This window comes from Macaca fascicularis, chromosome 20 (assembly GCF_037993035.2).
Source record: "Macaca fascicularis isolate 582-1 chromosome 20, T2T-MFA8v1.1".
NCBI classification, from domain to species: domain Eukaryota; kingdom Metazoa; phylum Chordata; class Mammalia; order Primates; family Cercopithecidae; genus Macaca; species Macaca fascicularis.
This window is the reverse complement of record NC_088394.1, coordinates 69,559,534-69,576,250: the sequence shown is the minus strand read 5'-3', so window position 1 is coordinate 69,576,250 and position 16,717 is coordinate 69,559,534. Positions and strand designations below refer to the sequence as shown.

At 49.7% G+C, this 16,717-nt stretch overlaps 1 protein-coding gene and 2 non-coding genes across 5 annotated transcripts in view; all 3 read right to left on the bottom strand.

Moving 5' to 3' along the window:
• The window catches only part of VAC14 (VAC14 component of PIKFYVE complex), a 115,313-nt gene that overhangs the window by 80,807 nt on the left and 17,789 nt on the right, over positions 1 to 16,717 (bottom strand). For 2 of the 3 annotated variants that reach the window (XM_005592488.3, XM_005592493.5), the window contains exons 5-10: positions 16,502 to 16,609; positions 15,827 to 15,936; positions 15,417 to 15,523; positions 14,263 to 14,397; positions 13,200 to 13,349; positions 3,738 to 3,801 (exon numbers count right to left, since the gene is read on the bottom strand). In XM_005592488.3, coding sequence (XP_005592545.3) covers positions 3,738 to 3,801; positions 13,200 to 13,349; positions 14,263 to 14,397; positions 15,417 to 15,523; positions 15,827 to 15,936; positions 16,502 to 16,609 — 674 coding nt within the window. Of the gene's footprint in view, positions 1 to 3,737; positions 3,802 to 11,148; positions 11,554 to 13,199; positions 13,350 to 14,262; positions 14,398 to 15,416; positions 15,524 to 15,826; positions 15,937 to 16,501; positions 16,610 to 16,717 lie in introns of those variants that run through there. The other variant, XM_074027566.1, reaches the window with a different exon arrangement.
• TRNAG-GCC (transfer RNA glycine (anticodon GCC)) lies at positions 10,937 to 11,007 on the bottom strand. Its single transcript has one exon. It is a non-coding gene; the product is annotated as a tRNA-Gly (tRNA).
• TRNAG-GCC (transfer RNA glycine (anticodon GCC)) lies at positions 11,751 to 11,821 on the bottom strand. Its single transcript has one exon. It is a non-coding gene; the product is annotated as a tRNA-Gly (tRNA).

Sequence of the window (16,717 nt, the reverse complement as noted above, 5' to 3'; positions counted from 1 at the left end):
CGCTCTGTCACCCAGGCAGGAGTGGGGTCTTGCTCTGTCACCCAGGCAGGAGTGCAGTAGTGCAATCACGGCTCACTGAAGCCTCGAGCTCCGGGGCTCAAATGATCCTTCCAGCTCAGCCTCCTGAGTAGCTGGAACTACAGGAATGTGCCACCACACCCAGCTCATTTTTGTATGTTTTGTAGAAACGGGCTTTCACCATGTTGCCCTGGGCTGGTCTCTAACTCCTGGGTTCAAGCAACCAGCCTGCCTTCGCCTCCCAAAGTGCTGGGATTACAGGCGTGAGCCACCATGCCTGGCTGTTCTTTACATACTTTAACTCGTTGAAGTCCCATATCCCTTTGGGGTCAGTGCTATCATTACACTGAGTTTAAAGATGAGGAAACTGAGGTGGGGGAAATCATGCTACTTGCCCAAGGCCACAGCCAGGCATGCTGGAGTTAGGGCGTGAATCCGAACAGTTGGCTCCACCAGGCAGAGCAGTCAGGAGAGAGAACACACCCAGTGGAGACATTTCTCTCTTAACCCTTTCCTGAGCTGGCAAGCATCCTTCCTCCATCCTGCTTCCTTCACTTTCCACCTCTCCCTGGGGAGTCCAATTTTCCACCTCCCATGTATTTCCCATGCTCTGGAGGGTGGAGGAACCCAGACTACAGCCATGTCGTCACCCGCTGCTTTTCCAGGTGACATTCTTCCGTGGCTAAGCCTGGGGCCACCAGGGGCTTCTCCAGTATCGCAGGGAGAGGGGAGATGAGGGAGGGGGAAGAGGAAGGCTTCTGCTCTCAGGTTTAGCCAGTTAATTCTCCCTGTGTTTTGGTCCAAATGAGAAATCTTTTATTAAAAATCTGGGATGCAAGGATTGCTTCCATGGTGATCCTTGAACCCATGAAAGTGAATTCTGAATTTCATGTGGATGTGCATTTTTTTGGTGTGTGTGTGACAGAGTCTGGCTGGGTGGGTCTGGCTATCTGGCGACCCTGCACCATCCCACCTGTGTCCAAGCTCAGTCTCACTGTTAACACCAGCTGTGGGAAGAAGGTGGTGCGCTGGGGCCCGGGCATCTTGGCTCTGGTTTTACAACTCTGAAGGCACCCACCTCTTGAGCACAGCTGGTGATGCTGACTGTGCAGCTGCCACGTGGGGACCTCTGTCACCAGGAGTCAGGAAGCACTAGATCATTTGTTCTTGTTTGGTTTTTTAGGTAGGATGGTTTGGAGTTTAGGTAGGATTTGGCATCGGCTTCTGAATGAGAGGTATAAACCAAAACCCTGGTTCCAGTCTAGCGGTCCCCGGCCTTGGCACAAGAACTGAGGGCTCCTGTAGGCTCATCCCAGCCAACGGTAGCGCAGTCTCCCCAGCGAGGCAGTGGACAGTGGTGCCCCTCTGCAGCCCGTGACTTAAGCCTACCTCTGCCTTCTCCTAGACTTCCCCTGACCTCCCCCTTAATCCTCATAGGCCAGATTACAGAGACAAGTCTACAACAGGCTTTTGGCTGCCAGAGGGAGGCTTTTAAATCCCAGATCGGATCCTGCCATTCCCACTTGTGATACTGTCTCCACAGCCTCCAGCGCAAAAGCTAAGCCCTCTGCAGGATACACCAGTCCCTGTGTGTCCGTCCAGACCACTCCCCGAGTTCCACGGCCCAGTACCTGAGTCTGCCTCCCTCCTCCTGGGATGCTCAGTCACCTGGAACAGAGCTCTTGACCACCCCACCCACACCTGCTCTTCCTTCTAGCCCTGGTGTGCAAATGACATCAGGATAGCCGGGGTCTGGCTCACACGAAATTTCTAGAAGGCAGTCTTTCCCTCACCTCTCTCCTGCCTACCCCATCCCACCCAGCAGTGAATTCTGCAGTTCCACCTTCAACACGGAGCCCAAACCCACCCAACCTTCTCCACATGCTGCTCCTCCCCAGCCTGAGCCCCCATCCCCTCTGATGGGGACAATGGTGACAGCTCCCTAGCAGGTCTGCATCCACCAGGCCCCTCCTAGATCCACTGTCCACAGAGCAGCCCCCTGTGCTTCCCTCCCTTCTCGTCCCTACCATGAAACTACTGACCCCACGGGACTCAGACAAAGCTAAAGGATCCGATATGAAGGTTTAGCACTGCACTGGGGCCCTGGAAGCCTGGCTGCGTTGACTGGCATTAGCTGTTATTCCCAGCCAGTCTTCTCAGTGCCTGGGCTCAGGCACCATGGCCCTCCCTTTCCAGTAACTTCACCCCTCACATCAGTCGCTCCCCTTTCCAGTAACTTCCTGGCTGCTTCTCTGCCTCACCACTAGAGTAAATGAATGAAGGTCAGGGACACACTCAGGGGCCAGCTCTTATCTTGGAGCCTGCAGGGGTGAGCACAGGCAGGTGCACTGGAACGTGTGACTACATGAACACGAGAGAATGGTGACATTCACTGATCTGCTCCATCCATGCAGGGGCTCGTAGGGGCACATTTCATCATCGGCTGCACCTGCGTGCTTGGAAAACATGCTCAGGGTGTCGAGGGATGAGGTAAGTTCACAAATGGTATCGACGAGGGAAGAACCCTAGCTAGGGGTCTGTGGGGAGAAGCTCTTGGGGGAGAGTGCACCTTTTCTCTTCATGAGTGACTGGCTCTCCCAGGGCCCAGGTTCACTGTCAAGTTCAGGGGGAAGAAACCCCTGTATAAGATCCACCATCCACTCTAGCCCCAGAGATGCCAATGTCACCCAAAGAAAAAGTGACATGGGGCAAGTCCAGGGGACTCAGACCAGGGTGGAACTGTGAGAGTGCCTTCCCCGGGGAGTCCCCTCACCTTGCAGGGAGTATGGAGGGAGCTGCAAGGAAGAGAGTTATTTTGCTGCCTGGCCTGCACTGCCCCCATGTGGAAGACTGCGCCATTACAGCTGACCTGGGCGCACAGGGACAACAGCTCCTGGGGCCTGTGATTTATCCTTAATCTTGGATGTGATTAATGACCACCCATGCTCCAGGCTGTCCTTGAACAGACTTCCCCTTGTCGGTCTTGTTGGCCCCATATCATCCTGGACAAACAGAGGGTGCTAAGTCAAGGCAACTGTAAGTGTCTCACTGCAGTCACCGGTATTAGCTGTACTTTTATTATTACAACTTGCGTTTCTTGCGTTTATTGACCTCCAATAGCTTACTTTTTTTTTAATATTTAAAAATAAGTAAGAACAATCCATTTTCTTTCATTCTTTCATTCTTTTTTTTTTTTTTTTTTTTCCAGACATGGTCTCACTCTGTTATCCAGGATAGAGTACAGTGGTGTGATCTCAGCTCACTTCAACCTCTGCCCTCCTCTGGCTCAAGTGATCCTCCCACCTCAGCCTCCCCAACTAGCTCGGACCACAGGCACATGCCACCATGCCCAGCTAATTTTTTGTATTTTCAGTAAAAACAGGGTCTCGCCATGTTGCCCAGACTGGTCTTGAACTCCCAAGCTCAAGCGATCTGCCTACCTCGGCCTCCCGAAGTGCTGGGATTAGAGGCGTAAGCCATCACGCCTGGCTCCCAATGGCTTCTAATCCACCTTATCTATCCATCCAGCCTGGGTGGGGTGGGCTTGCTCAATGTCCTTCAGATTCCCTCATCAATTAACTCTTTTGTGTACGAGGGTGTCCCAAAAGCAGCAGCCGCGAGTAGGGTTTGCTTTGGGTCATTGCTGTAGTCTCCTGCATCCAGGAAAGATCTAGGTCACTTGCTTTCCACAAACCCTCTGGCTGAAACAAGCCACTTACCTGGCTGCAGTGAAGACACTGATGCTGCTACTGAAGCTGGAGTCACAGGAACCATCTGGACCTCCTGGGAGAGGAAGAGGAACAAGGGGTCATGAAAGGCTGTTGGGTCTTTTGAATAAACAAGACCCCTGTGACAAGCACACACAGAACTCTCCAGAGCCCCATACCTTGATTCAGGCTCTTCAAAAGGACCATGGCTCTGGAGCCCTGAGAACCCAATGCCCAGTCATTCTCGATAGTCCCCAAGCTTGTAAGTTTGTAGTCACAGTGATCTCACAAGGAGGGGACACCAGTGCTGAACACATCTGGCAAATCTCACAAATGACAGATACCCAGTGTCCTTAGCTATCAGGAAAATGCAAATCAAAACCACAAGATACTACTGTACACCCATCAGGATGGCTAAAAGATAACAGCAAGTGTTGATGAGGATGTGGAGAAACTGGAACCCTCATACATCGCTGGTGGGAATGTAAAATGGTGCAAGCTGCTTTGGAGAACAGTCTGGCCATTCCTCCAAAGGCTAAACATAGAGTCACCACATGACTCAGCAGCTCACTCCTAGGTATATACCAAAGGGAAATGAAAACTTATGGCCACATGAAACCTTGTACATCAATCATGTTCACATCTGCATTATCTACAATAGCCAAAAAGCGGAAGCAACCCAAATGTCTATCAACAGACGAATGGATAAATGTGTGGTATAGCCATACAATGGACTATTATTTGGCAATAAAAAGGGATGAAGTACTGATGCATGCCATAACATGAATGAACTTTAAAAACATTGTGTTAAGTGAAAGAAGCCAACCATAAAAGACTACATATTGCATGATTCCCTTTCTTGAAAGTGTTTAGAACAGGCAAACCTATGGATATAGAGAGTGGACTGGAGGCTGCCTAGGATTGGAAGAGATGGGGGAATAGGGCACAATGGCTAAGGGATTCTTTCAAGGACACGGAAAACATTCTAAAATTGATTGTGGTGATGGTTACATAACCCTGTGAATATATAAAAGTCACTGAATTGTATACTTGATGTTGGGTGAATTGTGTGGTATATGAATTCTCTCTCAATAAAGGGCTTAAAAAATGACTATGGGGAAAGGACTGTGACTGTACTGTGTCTGTGCCTGAGTCTTCCTCCAAGTAGCCAACTCAATACCTGTCATTAGTATTTAACTTACCGTCATATAACCCAGGGTAGAAAAGCATCTATACCTGGCATTGACTACTTATATTTCTAAGTTAAGGAATAACTTTAAAATGCCAACCTTTTTCTTTTGGCATCTAATCAAGTTTCCTAAAGAGCCAAGATGTTCTAGATCTGGAAAGCTGCTGGTAGGATCCTGTTCCGCCTTCAGCCCCCATCTAGGCACTGGCCACAGCTCTCACTGCACTGAGGAGGGAAGAGGGGGCTGGTAGTCCTGCAGTTCCAGACTCCTGATACTATTTTGTAGTTGTGAAGTAATTTTAGATGTACAAAAAAGTTGCAAAAAGAGTAAAGAATTCTTTTTATACCTTTCAGCTAGCTGCCCCTAATGCTAACATTGTACATACTCATAGTTCAATTATCTTTTTTTTTTTTTCTTTGAGATAGAGTCTCGGCTCTGTTGCCCAGGTGGAGTGTAGTGGCACGACGTTGGCTCGCTGTAATCTTTGCCTCCTGCGCTCAAGAGATTGAGCCTACCTTAGCTTCCAGGGTAGCTGGGACTGTAGGCATGCAGCATCAAGCCCGGATAATTTTTTTTTTGTATTTTCAGTAGAGATGGGGTTTTGCCATGTTACCCAGGCTGGTTTCAAACTCCTGGGCTTAAGTGATCCACCCACCTCAGCCTCCCAAAGTGCTGGGATTACAGGCGTGAGCCACTGCGCCCGGCCCCATAGTTCAATGATCAAAACCAGAAGATTAACATCGATACAATACCATTAACTAAATGATTACCCTAATTTGAACATCACGAGTTTTTCCATTCCTGGCCTTTTGTTCCAGGATCTCACACTGCATTTAGCTAAACTGTCTTCCTTGTCTCCTCCAATCTGTGACAGTCCCTCAATCTGTGTGTCTTTCATAAACTTGACACTTTTGAAGCACTGGTCACTCTGCAAAATGTCTCTCCGTTTGGGTTGGTCTCACGTTTTCTCATGAGTAGGGAGTTGCGCATCTTTGGAGGGATGTCACGGAAGTTCCGTGCCTCAGTGCACCCTATCGGGGGCACGTGTTGTCTGTTAGCCTCGTTACTGGTGACGTTAACCTCATCGCCTGACGCAGCCTGCTGCGTTTCTCCCCTGTAAGGTTACTGTTTTTCTGTTTGTAATTAATAAACATCTTGGGGGAAAATACTCGAGATTAGACAAATATTCTGTTTTCCCTCAAACATGTCCCCAGTGACTGACCGCAGCACTCAGGGCTGCAGCTTGCCTATTACAAATATGACTGCGGAATTTGCCTGATGGTGATTTCTGTTGCCCCTTTTCCTACATTATTGACTGGAATTTTCTTTTTTCTCTTTCTCCCCGTCTCCCCTTTCTCCCCCCGCTTTTTTTTTTTTTTTTTTTTTTTGACACAGTTTGACTCTGTCACCCAGGATGAAGTGTAATGGCATGATCTTGGCTCACTGCAACCTCCGCCTCCCGGGTTCAAATGATTCTCATGCCTCAGGCTCCCAAGTAGCTGAGATTACAGTCGCGCACCACCAGGCCCGGCTAATTTTTTTTTTGTATTATTAGTAGAGACTAATATTAGTATTATTAGTTTCACCATGTTGGCCAGGATGGTGTCAAACTCCTGACCTCAAGTGATCCACCCACCTCGGCCTCTGAAAGTGCTGGGATTACAGGCGTGAGCCATCATGCCCAGCGTATTGACTGACGTTTTCTGTAAGGAAGAGCTGTCTCTTCTCCATCGTTAATTAATTCAATTATTTATGTCATTATGGACTCCCGGATATTGATGTTATTCAGTGGGTTATAAATCAAAACGATCATTATTTATATTGTTGTTCTAATGACACCAGGCTTGGCCTCTTAAAAGTTTTAAATTACACAAGTAAAATATATCCTCATTCTAAAATTTTCAAACACAAAGCAAAACCTCTTTCTGTCCTTAATCTTCAATCTTACTTTTCTCTACCTACAGGTCACTGCTCCCCGGGGTACGCAAGTCTCCTGCGCTGGCTTGTGCTGTCCTACTTCTTATTTTGTAAACATAAATGGGATTACAGTGTATTTTCTGCAACTTGTGTAGTTTTCACTCTGTCCTATGGCTTAGAGCAGTGCTACTCTAGGTGCGGGCCACAGACTTTTCTCCTAGTAAAGGGGGCCTTTATTTCCATGTCCATACTGCCGCCTGTCCCCTGTAGACCCAGGATGCAGCTCAGAGGGGACAAGGGCAGCCGTGGCAGGGGACTGGGCCCGCTGAGATGCTCGTCCTCCTAGTGCCAAGACCCAGGCAGCCTGGGGTCTGTCTGCTAGACCAGGGCCTGGGGAAAGGTGAGGAAAAGCTGGGGAAAGCTGGGCAGGATAGACTGGAACAGTAGCCACGACTCCATGCCCCTGGAGGGCATCTTTTAGAAATATCATCTAAAAAAATTTCATCTTTTAGATGAAATAATGTGGCATCAGAAATTGGCCTCAAATTAATTTCGATTGTCTCCTGATTTTCACTCTTGCATCTCTCCTGTGCTTCCATGCAGGGTGGGACTCCTGAGGGGAAGGATTGGGCACTTCTTATTTTAATAGGTAGTGTCCTTTAGGAAGGTTCTACCAATTTATATGTATTTCCAAATCGGAAGAGCAGTCACCCCTTCTAAAGCCTCACACAGGAATATTAGTATCCTTTTTTTTTTTTTTTTTTGAGACGGAGTCTTGCTCTGTCGCCAGGTTGGAGTGCAGTGGCACAATCTCAGCTCACTGCAACCTCCGCCTCCTGGGTTCAAGTGATTCTCCTGCCTCAGCCTCCTGAGTAGCTGGGACTACATGCACCCGCCACCGCGCCTGGCTAATTTTTTATATTTTTAGTAGAGACGGAGTTTCACCACCATATTGGCCAGGATGGTCCCGATCTCCTGACCTCGTGACCCACCCACCTTGGCCTCCCAAAGTGATTAGTAATCTTTTACGTTTGCCAACTGGATGAGTAAAAAAGATACCTTTCTTTTCTTTTTTTTTTTTTTTTTTTGAGACAGAGTCTCACTCTCTTGCCCAGACTAGAGTGCAGTGGTACGATCCTGGCTCACTGCAACCTTCGCCCTCTGAGTTCAAGCGATTCTCCTGCCTCAGCCTCCCGAGTAGCTGGCATCATAGGCGCCTGCCACCGCGCCCAGCTAATTTTTTGTATTTTTTAGTAGAGATGGGGTTTCACCATCTTGGCCAGGCTGGTCTTGAACTCCTGACCTTGTGATCCACCTACCTCGGCCTCCCAAAGTGCTGGGATTACAGTGTGAGCCACTGCGCCTGGCTGATACCTTGCTTTTCTTTGCAATTCTCTAATTCCCAAACGGAGCATCTTTTGTTGCCCTTGTGTATGAATTCCCTCCTCAGAGAACTGCAGCCTAACACGGTGCTTGTGGGCAGAGACTCTGCAGCCTTTTGGCCTGGGTTTGGGGCCTGACTCCCCCTACCTTCTAGCTGTGTGACCTTGGGCAAGTCACTTGACTTTGCTTCCCTTTCTTCACCTGTACAATGGGGTAATGACAGTACCTATACCCTAAGCTTGCTATGACAATGAAAGATCTAACATTTGTTAGGTGTTTAAAATAACACCCGCCATATCGTAAGAGCCATGGTAGCATTTTTATCTTGTTTTTTAGAAATGGGGTCTCATTCTCTTCCCCCAAGCTGCACTGGCGTGATCATGGCTCACTGCAGCCTCAAGCTCCTGGGCTCAGGATATCCTCCTGCTTCAGCCTCCCAAGTAGTTGGGAATAAAGGTATGTGCCACCTCGCCCAGCTAATTTTTAAAAATTACTATTTTTGTAGGGACAGGGTCTCTCACTTTGTTGCCCAGGCTGGTTTCGAACTCCTGGCTTTAAGCAATCCTCCTGCCTCAACCTCCCAAAGTATTGGGATTACAGGCATGAGCCACAGCACCTGGCCCATTTGTTACATAAAAGATTAATGGCCCTGTCATGGACTTTCATGTTTTTCTTCCATTTTTTTTTCTGACTTAAAGGAGCTCTTTCTTGTGTTTGGATACTAACTCTTTAATGACAAAATACATTGCAAATATCTTCTCCCAGTCTGGGTCTTGCCTTGTAACTTTTAACCTTTTTTCAGTTACACCAATTTTATTTTGTTTTGAGATGGGGTCTCGCTATATTGCCCAGGCTGGACTCAAATTCCTGGGCTCAAGGTATCCTTCTGCCTCAGCAACCTGAGTAGCTGGGATTAAAGATACGTACCACCACACCAGCTTCAGCTTTTAATTTAAATATGGTGTGTTTCAATCTGTTTTTTTTGAGACAGAGTCTTGCTCTGTCACCCAGGCTGGAGTGCAGTGGCATAATCTCGGCTCACTGCAAGCTCCGCCTCCCAGGTTCATGCCATTCTCCCGCCTCAGCCTCCCAAGTAGCTAGGACTACAGGCGCCCGCTACCTCGCCCGGCTAATATTTTTGTATTTTTAGTAGAGATGGGGTTTCACCGTGTTAGCCAGGATGGTCTCTATCTCCTGACCTCGTGATCCACCCACCTCAGCCTCCCAAAGTGCTGGGATTACAGGCGTGAGCCACTGCACCTGGCCTTTTTTTTTTTTTTTTTTTTTTTAATAATTTTTGCTTGTGGTCCTTGTTTAAAAAAATTCTACCAGGTTTTTTTTTATTTTTGAGATGGAATCTTGCTCTGTTGCCCAGGCTACAATGGTGTGATCTCGGCTCACTGCAACCTCCACCTTCCAGATTCAAGCAATTCTCCTGCCTCAGCCTCCCAAGTAGCTGGGACTATAGGTGTGCACCACTATGCCTGGCTAATTTTTTGTTTTAGTAGAGATGGGGTTTCACCATGCAGGCCAGGCTGGTCTCGAACTCCTGACCTCGTGATCCGCCCACCTCGGCCTCCCAAAGTGCTGGGATTACAGGCGTGAGCCACCGTGTCCAGCCCCTAATTTTTGTATTTTTAGTAGAGATGGGGTTTCACCATGTTGGCAAGGCTGGTCTCGAACTCTTGACCTCAAAGGATCCGCCTGCCTCAGCCTCCCAAAGTGCTGGGATTACAGGCATGAGTCACCGTGCCCAGCCATAAACATGTATTAAAACAACCACTGAAGCACCCGTTAGTGTTTGTCATGTGCTAAGTGATTTACATGCAAAAATTTTGTCTGAAACACACAACCATAGTACAGGTTAGGTATTACCATTGTTACCCTACTTAATGAATAAGAAATCTGAGGCTTAGAAAGGGCAGGCAGCTGTCTGAGGGGAACAGATATAAAGTCAGCAGGACTCAAAGGCAGGTTGTTCAGACCCCAGAATCTCTGCTGCCATTCCTGAGACAATCAGGACACGTCCTGGAGAGGACCAGGCTGGACACGCTAAGTGCCCTAAGAACTCAGAACCAGGGAAAGGGCACAGTGCTGTGGATGGCCCCAAGTGGCAGGCCAAGGCGGAGTCAGAGTAAGTGAAGAGGCACAGATGAGGGGCTGCCTGACTGGAAGTCCTGTGGTTAGAGGAGGAGGGAGAAGATCCAGAGGGTGGGGCAGGGGTGCAAATGTGCACACACACAAAGGTTCTTGCCCGGAGGTGTGCCATGAGGAATGTGGTGCTGTCCCAGATCAGCACAAGTAAACAAGGAAGGCCAGGCAGGAGGTCCTATCTCCAGCCAGGTGGAAGCGGGTGGGAACAGAGGGAGCAGAGAAAGAAGAGCGAGCAGGAGAGGCTGTGATGAACCTGTCCCTCACCAGCAAAGCCATCTCTGTCTTGCGGCTGGCGGGGACTTTCTCCTGGGCACCTTGGTAAAAGACTAGTGATTAGTTAGTTACAAGCTAAGATGGGCTGAGAGCGGATGTAAAGGCCCCAAATTAGCTGTTACCTTCTCTGGGAACTAGTACAAAGTGTGCTTTTCATCTGCTGAAATGCTGTTTATGAGGCAGTAAAATTCAGAGCCAAGAAGCATGAATGTATCCTGGTTAGGGTAATACTCTCCTGGGCAAGCAGCTGTGTGAAAAAATGCTCAGGAAAACCATCTAAAGAGGTAGACAGGCTGCATTGGCCGGGAATCGAACCCGGGCCTCCCGCGTGGCAGGCGAGAATTCTACCACTGAACCACCAATGCTCCAGCTGGCAGAGATGTTTTTAGTTGAGGCCACGACCCACAGGATGGAGTGGTTCCTTTCCAGTGGGCTCGACTTCTTGCCACATAAGCAGAAAGGTGGCAGGGGCTGTTGGGTTCTAATTTAAAGGAATAGGCACTGCCTTTTTTTTTTTTTTTAAATTCAGATATAATTCATATAAGATTTCACATAAAAAATTCACCATTTTCCAGTGTTCAACTAGGTATAGCACATTTACGAAGCTGTGTACCCATCACCTCTATTTAATTCTAGAACATCTCCATCACCCCAAAAAGAAACCAGGCATCTGTGAGTAGCCAGTCCCAATTCTCCTTTTCTTCAAACCCAGGCAACTGTTACTCTATCTTCTGACTATGGCTTAAGAGGCACTGTGAACTTCAAACAGAGCAGAAGGTGAAGCTGTGTAAGTTCTATGATCTTAACTATGTATATACTAAAAACTGGAAAAAATACGTCAAAATTTGAATACTCATTGCCTGTTGGGGATAGTCTTGTTTCTTTGCATTTTTCTCTCCTTTCCAAATTTTCTAAAATGAGAATTAGAAAACAAAAATCAAACACTCATATTTCCGTGAGAGGTCATAAAATATGTATCCCCGAGTCTTCCAGTTTCTCCCAGTAAAAAAGCTCCTCCCTTTGAAGGCCCGCACTAGCTTCTCTCTCCAAGTTAACTTACTTCTCCAAGTTTTCTTTTTCCAGGAGCTGCCAAAAAGCTTGCAGCTGCTGCATTGGCCGGGAATCGAACCCGGGCCTCCCGCGTGGCAGGCGAGAATTCTACCACTGAACCACCAATGCTCCAGCTGAGTGCTATTCTGCCTCCAGCTGTTTTGTTGCTCTGGCTCACAGCTGTGCTGGCACAGCTGTAACCTGACACCTGAGATGGGTCCAGCATGGACGGCTGCTGGATTTTACCAGCCAAACCCACGGGAGGAGGTGGGGCATGCATGCCTGACATTCTGCTCAGCTGTACAAAAGAAAAGTACATGAATGGCAATGGGAGAATTCTCAGCAATTCTTTTGGCTCCTGTGGGCAGGTTCCAAACCTTACTCTGTTATCCTTAAAGATCTGAGTAGGTTATACCTCAGTTTATTCTCTGGCTGCTTCGGCAAAGGAGGACATCACCCCAAAGCTGATCAGTGACCTCTTGGTGAGGACAGAGACCCAAGAAATATGAAAGCATCAGGGTTCCAGATAACATTTGGAGTCAAATTCCAGATGCCAGTCGGCATAAATGTGTTTTTGTTTTGTTTTGAGACAGGGTGTTTCTCTGTTGCCTGGGTTGGAATACAACGGTGTGATCATAGCTCACTGCAACCTATGCCTCCTGGGCTCCTGGGCTCAAGTGATCCTCCCACTTCAGCCTCCTGAGGAGCTGGGACTATAGGCACGCACCACCACACCCGGCTAATTTATTAATATTTTTTTTTTTAGAGATGGGGTTTTGCCATGTTGCCCAGGCTGGTCTCAGACTCCTGAGTTCATGCAGATTGCCTCAGACTCCCAAAGTACTGGGATTACCCAGCCTAGTCATAAATGCGGTTTCTTATAATGTGGTTTTCTTTACCTTACAGGTAAACAAGAAAATTATGTTAGAGGAGTCTGAAAGGAGAGCAGAGCAACTTCACTTTTTAAAGGCACTTATTTGGGCAATAGAATTTTCAAGTACAGAATCAATCGAAGCTAGAGCTTTCTTAACCCTCCCACCCTGAGAATGACCCGCATGGTAAAGGCAGCCAGGCTTCTGGGTGGCTGGATGTCTACGGCCAAGAATCAAGTGCTGAATCCTGGTACTCCTCCCATGCTTCAAACCTTCCTGCCCTGAAAACTATTTCCTATAGCTGAACCCAGGAAAAAGATGAAGGAAAGCCTTCATGGTCTTTGAGGCAGTAAGGGTTAAGATCATGGCTGCTGGAGACAGCCTGCCTGGGTTCCAATCCGGTTCCAGCCTTCACTAGCTGCGAGTGTGTGGCCATGCTGCTCAGCTTCCCCGTGTCCTGTCTGCAGAACGGGGGATAACCACCGCTGCCACTGCGCTGGGTTGCTGCTACAATTATGTGAGTGACATATTATATATGTCCTGGCTGCTTAAGTGAGGCTCCAAGGCAAGTCCCATGACTTCTGGCTTCCCGGGCCCCCAACAGGAGGTGAGGGGTAGGGGTGGAGTCTACTCACCACTGGCTGTGCCCTCCTGCTTTGGCAGGGCATCGTCAGGGGCGGGCTCTGCCTGCCTCTGCCCGGGTCTCAGCTCATCCGGCTCGTCGTCCTCGGGGGTGACCAGCTTCATCAGGCTCTGGTTGCACACGTTGGCCACCTCTTTGATGCCTGAGTCCACTGATGTAAGGAGCATCATCTGGTTTGGATGCCTATCCCTCCAAATCTCTTGCTGAAATGCGATTCCCAGTGTTGGAAGGGGGGCCTGGTGGGAGTGGTTTGGGTCACGGGGGTGGATCCCTCACGAATGGCTTGGTGCCCTCCCCATGGTACTGAGTGAGTTGGGTGAGTTCTCCCTCTATTATTATTTGTGTGGGGGCTGGTTCTTTCAAAGAGCCTCCCACCCCTCTTGCTCCCGCTCTTGCCATGTGACCTGCTGGCTTCCCCTCCGCCTCTGCCATGACTAAAAGCTTCCTGAGGCCTCACCAGAAGCCAAGCAGATGCTGGCACCATGCCTCCTGTACAGTCTGCAGAACCAGGAGCTGAAGGAACCCCTTTTCTTTATAAATTACCCAGCCTCACGTATTCCTTTATAGCAACACAAAATGGGTTAATATAGAGTGGTCCCAGCCAGAGGCGGCTTCTCTGAACCTGGTATTCCTAGTCTGGAGCTCAGTTGTCTCAGGGCTACGTTAGGCAGACAGGCTGTCCGAACTGAGTCCCTGCTCTCCTTGCCATACTGGTGCCCCTGTGAAATGTGCCTATTTCTTCTCTTAGGACCCCTTCCTAAACCCTCCCACCAACGGGATTTCCCCAGCCCAAGGTCGGGCAGTGTGGGCTCAGAGGGTTGGAACTTTGGGGCCCGGGAAAGCTGCTCCAGATCTGCAAGTAACCAGGCAAGGTTCAACCCCAGGTCCCCGGCTTTCTCAATCCATGTTTGGCTCCACCTCTTTTTCCTAAGCTGCTAGGGACTATGGAAGTGTGATGGATCCTAAGAGAGCCCCCAGCTCCCAGTGGAGGGTCCCTCAACTTCATAATCCCTTTGGGGCTTCTCTCAATTCTTCTCTCCCAGAGCAAAGGATACTTTTCTTGCGGTCATCGTAGGCCAGGCAGGGCAAGACAGCAGTCAGGATCCCAGAGGAGTAGGGCAGCATGACGCGGCCCGCCAACTGGATGAACTCCCGCATCCAGCACATGGCTGTCAGCTGGATGAGGTCATCTGGAAGAGGAATCAGGGGGTTCAGAGGGGCCAGCACGCGCAACCGGAGTGCTCCCTCCCACTGACCATACACATGGGATGGGGCTGGCGGCCTGTGGAACCCGAGCGCTTAACGGCTTCCAGCCTCACCAATACTCTATTACCTATGTGCTTTGCCTTCCGAAGGTGGAGACACAGGCTGGGACAGAGCTACAATCCTGTGCTAGACTGTAAGGGCAGCTGCATCCCTGACCCTCTGCACTGGGACTCTGCTCCTCCTCTCATCAAGAAGTGGAATTAACTTCTCCAGCCCTTGAATCTGGGTTGGCCTTGCTTCTTTGGCCAATGGGATGTGGTGGAAGTGATGATGTGGCTGGTTCAAGCCTAGGCCTCAACAGGCCTTGCTCACTTCTACTGTCTTGGAGTCCCACTGATACCATATGAGCATGCCCAGGCTAGCCTGCTGGACGATGAGACACGTGCTGTCCCCATGGTCCCAGCATACCATGAGCCAGACAACTGCCAGACATGAGCGAGGCCACTGTGGCCCATTCACTCCAGCAACCCTACAGTTAAAGCAGGTACTTGACTGAGCCCAGCCAAGCCTGGCCCAAGTGAGTGGAACCACTCAGGTGACCCACAGACTCATGGTAAGTGACTGTTGTTTTAGGGAATGATGTTTTGCGGTGGTTTGATACTCAGCAGAAGTGAACAGATACATAATCCCAAGCTCCATGCATTTCAAGTCTCAGGGCTAAGGCCAAGTTCGCCAGCAAGGAAACCTCCAGATCTTACTTCACAGAGGCCACACACACCAGGTGAAAGGACCTCTGTGCCTCTGCGGTGACAGAACCCAGACCTCCCTCTGAGAGACCTGGCGCTCCACCTCTCCCAGGGCCTGGTGTCACACTGGCTAACACTCTTTCCAGGAATCTCTCCTACCCCTTCACTGAAGCTGAGATGGTGAAAGGTGCTTCTGCGGAGGTGGCAGTGGCAGTGGCAGTGGCAGCCGTGGCTGTGGGCCCTCCCCCCACACTCACCCGTGGTCTGGCAGTGGATCACCAGGATGTTGGCCATCTCAGCAAACTTCACACTGGAGGGGTTCTTCTTAATTTCTTTTAAGAATTCTCCAAGAACAACCTCACACCTATAAACAAGAACAGGAAAGTGGAAACAGCGAGAGTCAGCCAGGGCTGGAGAAGCCTCAACCAGCCCCATTTCCGTGCTGGGTCAGCCACCCAGAGGGCGGCTTGGCTTCTGGACCTGTCACATGATCATTTTCAGATGCTGGGGATTGACGGGCTCTTGACTCCTCAAAGCGAGAAGCACAAGAGCCAGGAAAAAGTGCTAACTTCCTGCCCTCCTGTGCTGTCTGTCTGTGGGCATGAAGCACACGGGCACAGCCAGGGGTGGCAGCAGGTAGCAGCTTCCTGCCCCTCACTCCACTCACATTTTGCGAATCTCTTTGCCATTGTCGCCCAGGATCTGGAAGAGTCCATCCAGGATCTCCGGCAGGTAATCCAGCAGGTTAATGTCTGGCACCGACTCCAGAACCAGGATCTGACCAGGGGAAGGAAACAGGAGGGGAAGTCACACTAGCTCCAGAACCCTGTCTCCCGCTCACCAAAGCCTCTGGGACTGGGCCGTGGGAAGGGGACCCTGCTGAGACCGCACTGCCCTGCAGTGTAGGCGTCCCATGGGGGAGGAGGGTGCTGGCAGGGACAGCCAGCATTTTTTGTTAAATGTGCAGGGGAATGGTAATTTGCCTGTAAGGAAATTCGGATGCCCAGGGGAGAAGGGGATGGATGGGGAAGGACAGACAAGGCTAGAAAAAGTGAGATTGCTGAAAGTAGTATTGCTGGCTTTAAAGAGAAACCCGGGTGTTTTCTGGCACAAGGAAAGAACTGAACCCCCTTCAGGGACAACAAGAACTGGACCCCTTTAGGGCCAACATGGTGGGTTTCGGGGGCAAAGCTGAATGAGGCGTTTTTGAATTATCAGGTGTTAATGGCTATTCGAGGGAGAGCATGGAGGGTTCCTACAGCCAAAGGACCTGACAAGAGTGTGCTAGGGAGCAGATTTTCCAAACTGGAGGCTGGAGAAACGGTGTCCAGTCAGGCCTTACCCAGGAGATGATGAACTGCCGGGCATACTGGTTGTTGGAGTAAATCCTCTCTCGCAACAAGGGGATGAAGCTCACCAGGTCAAACTTGTTGCTCTCAGTCACGATGTCCTGTGGATCGGAGGAAAGTGAGCTGCCGAGAGCCTGAGACCAGGGTTGCCTGACCTCGCTGAATCACTGGCCCAGGGCTGGCTCCAGCGCTCAGGCGGCCACCGAGGA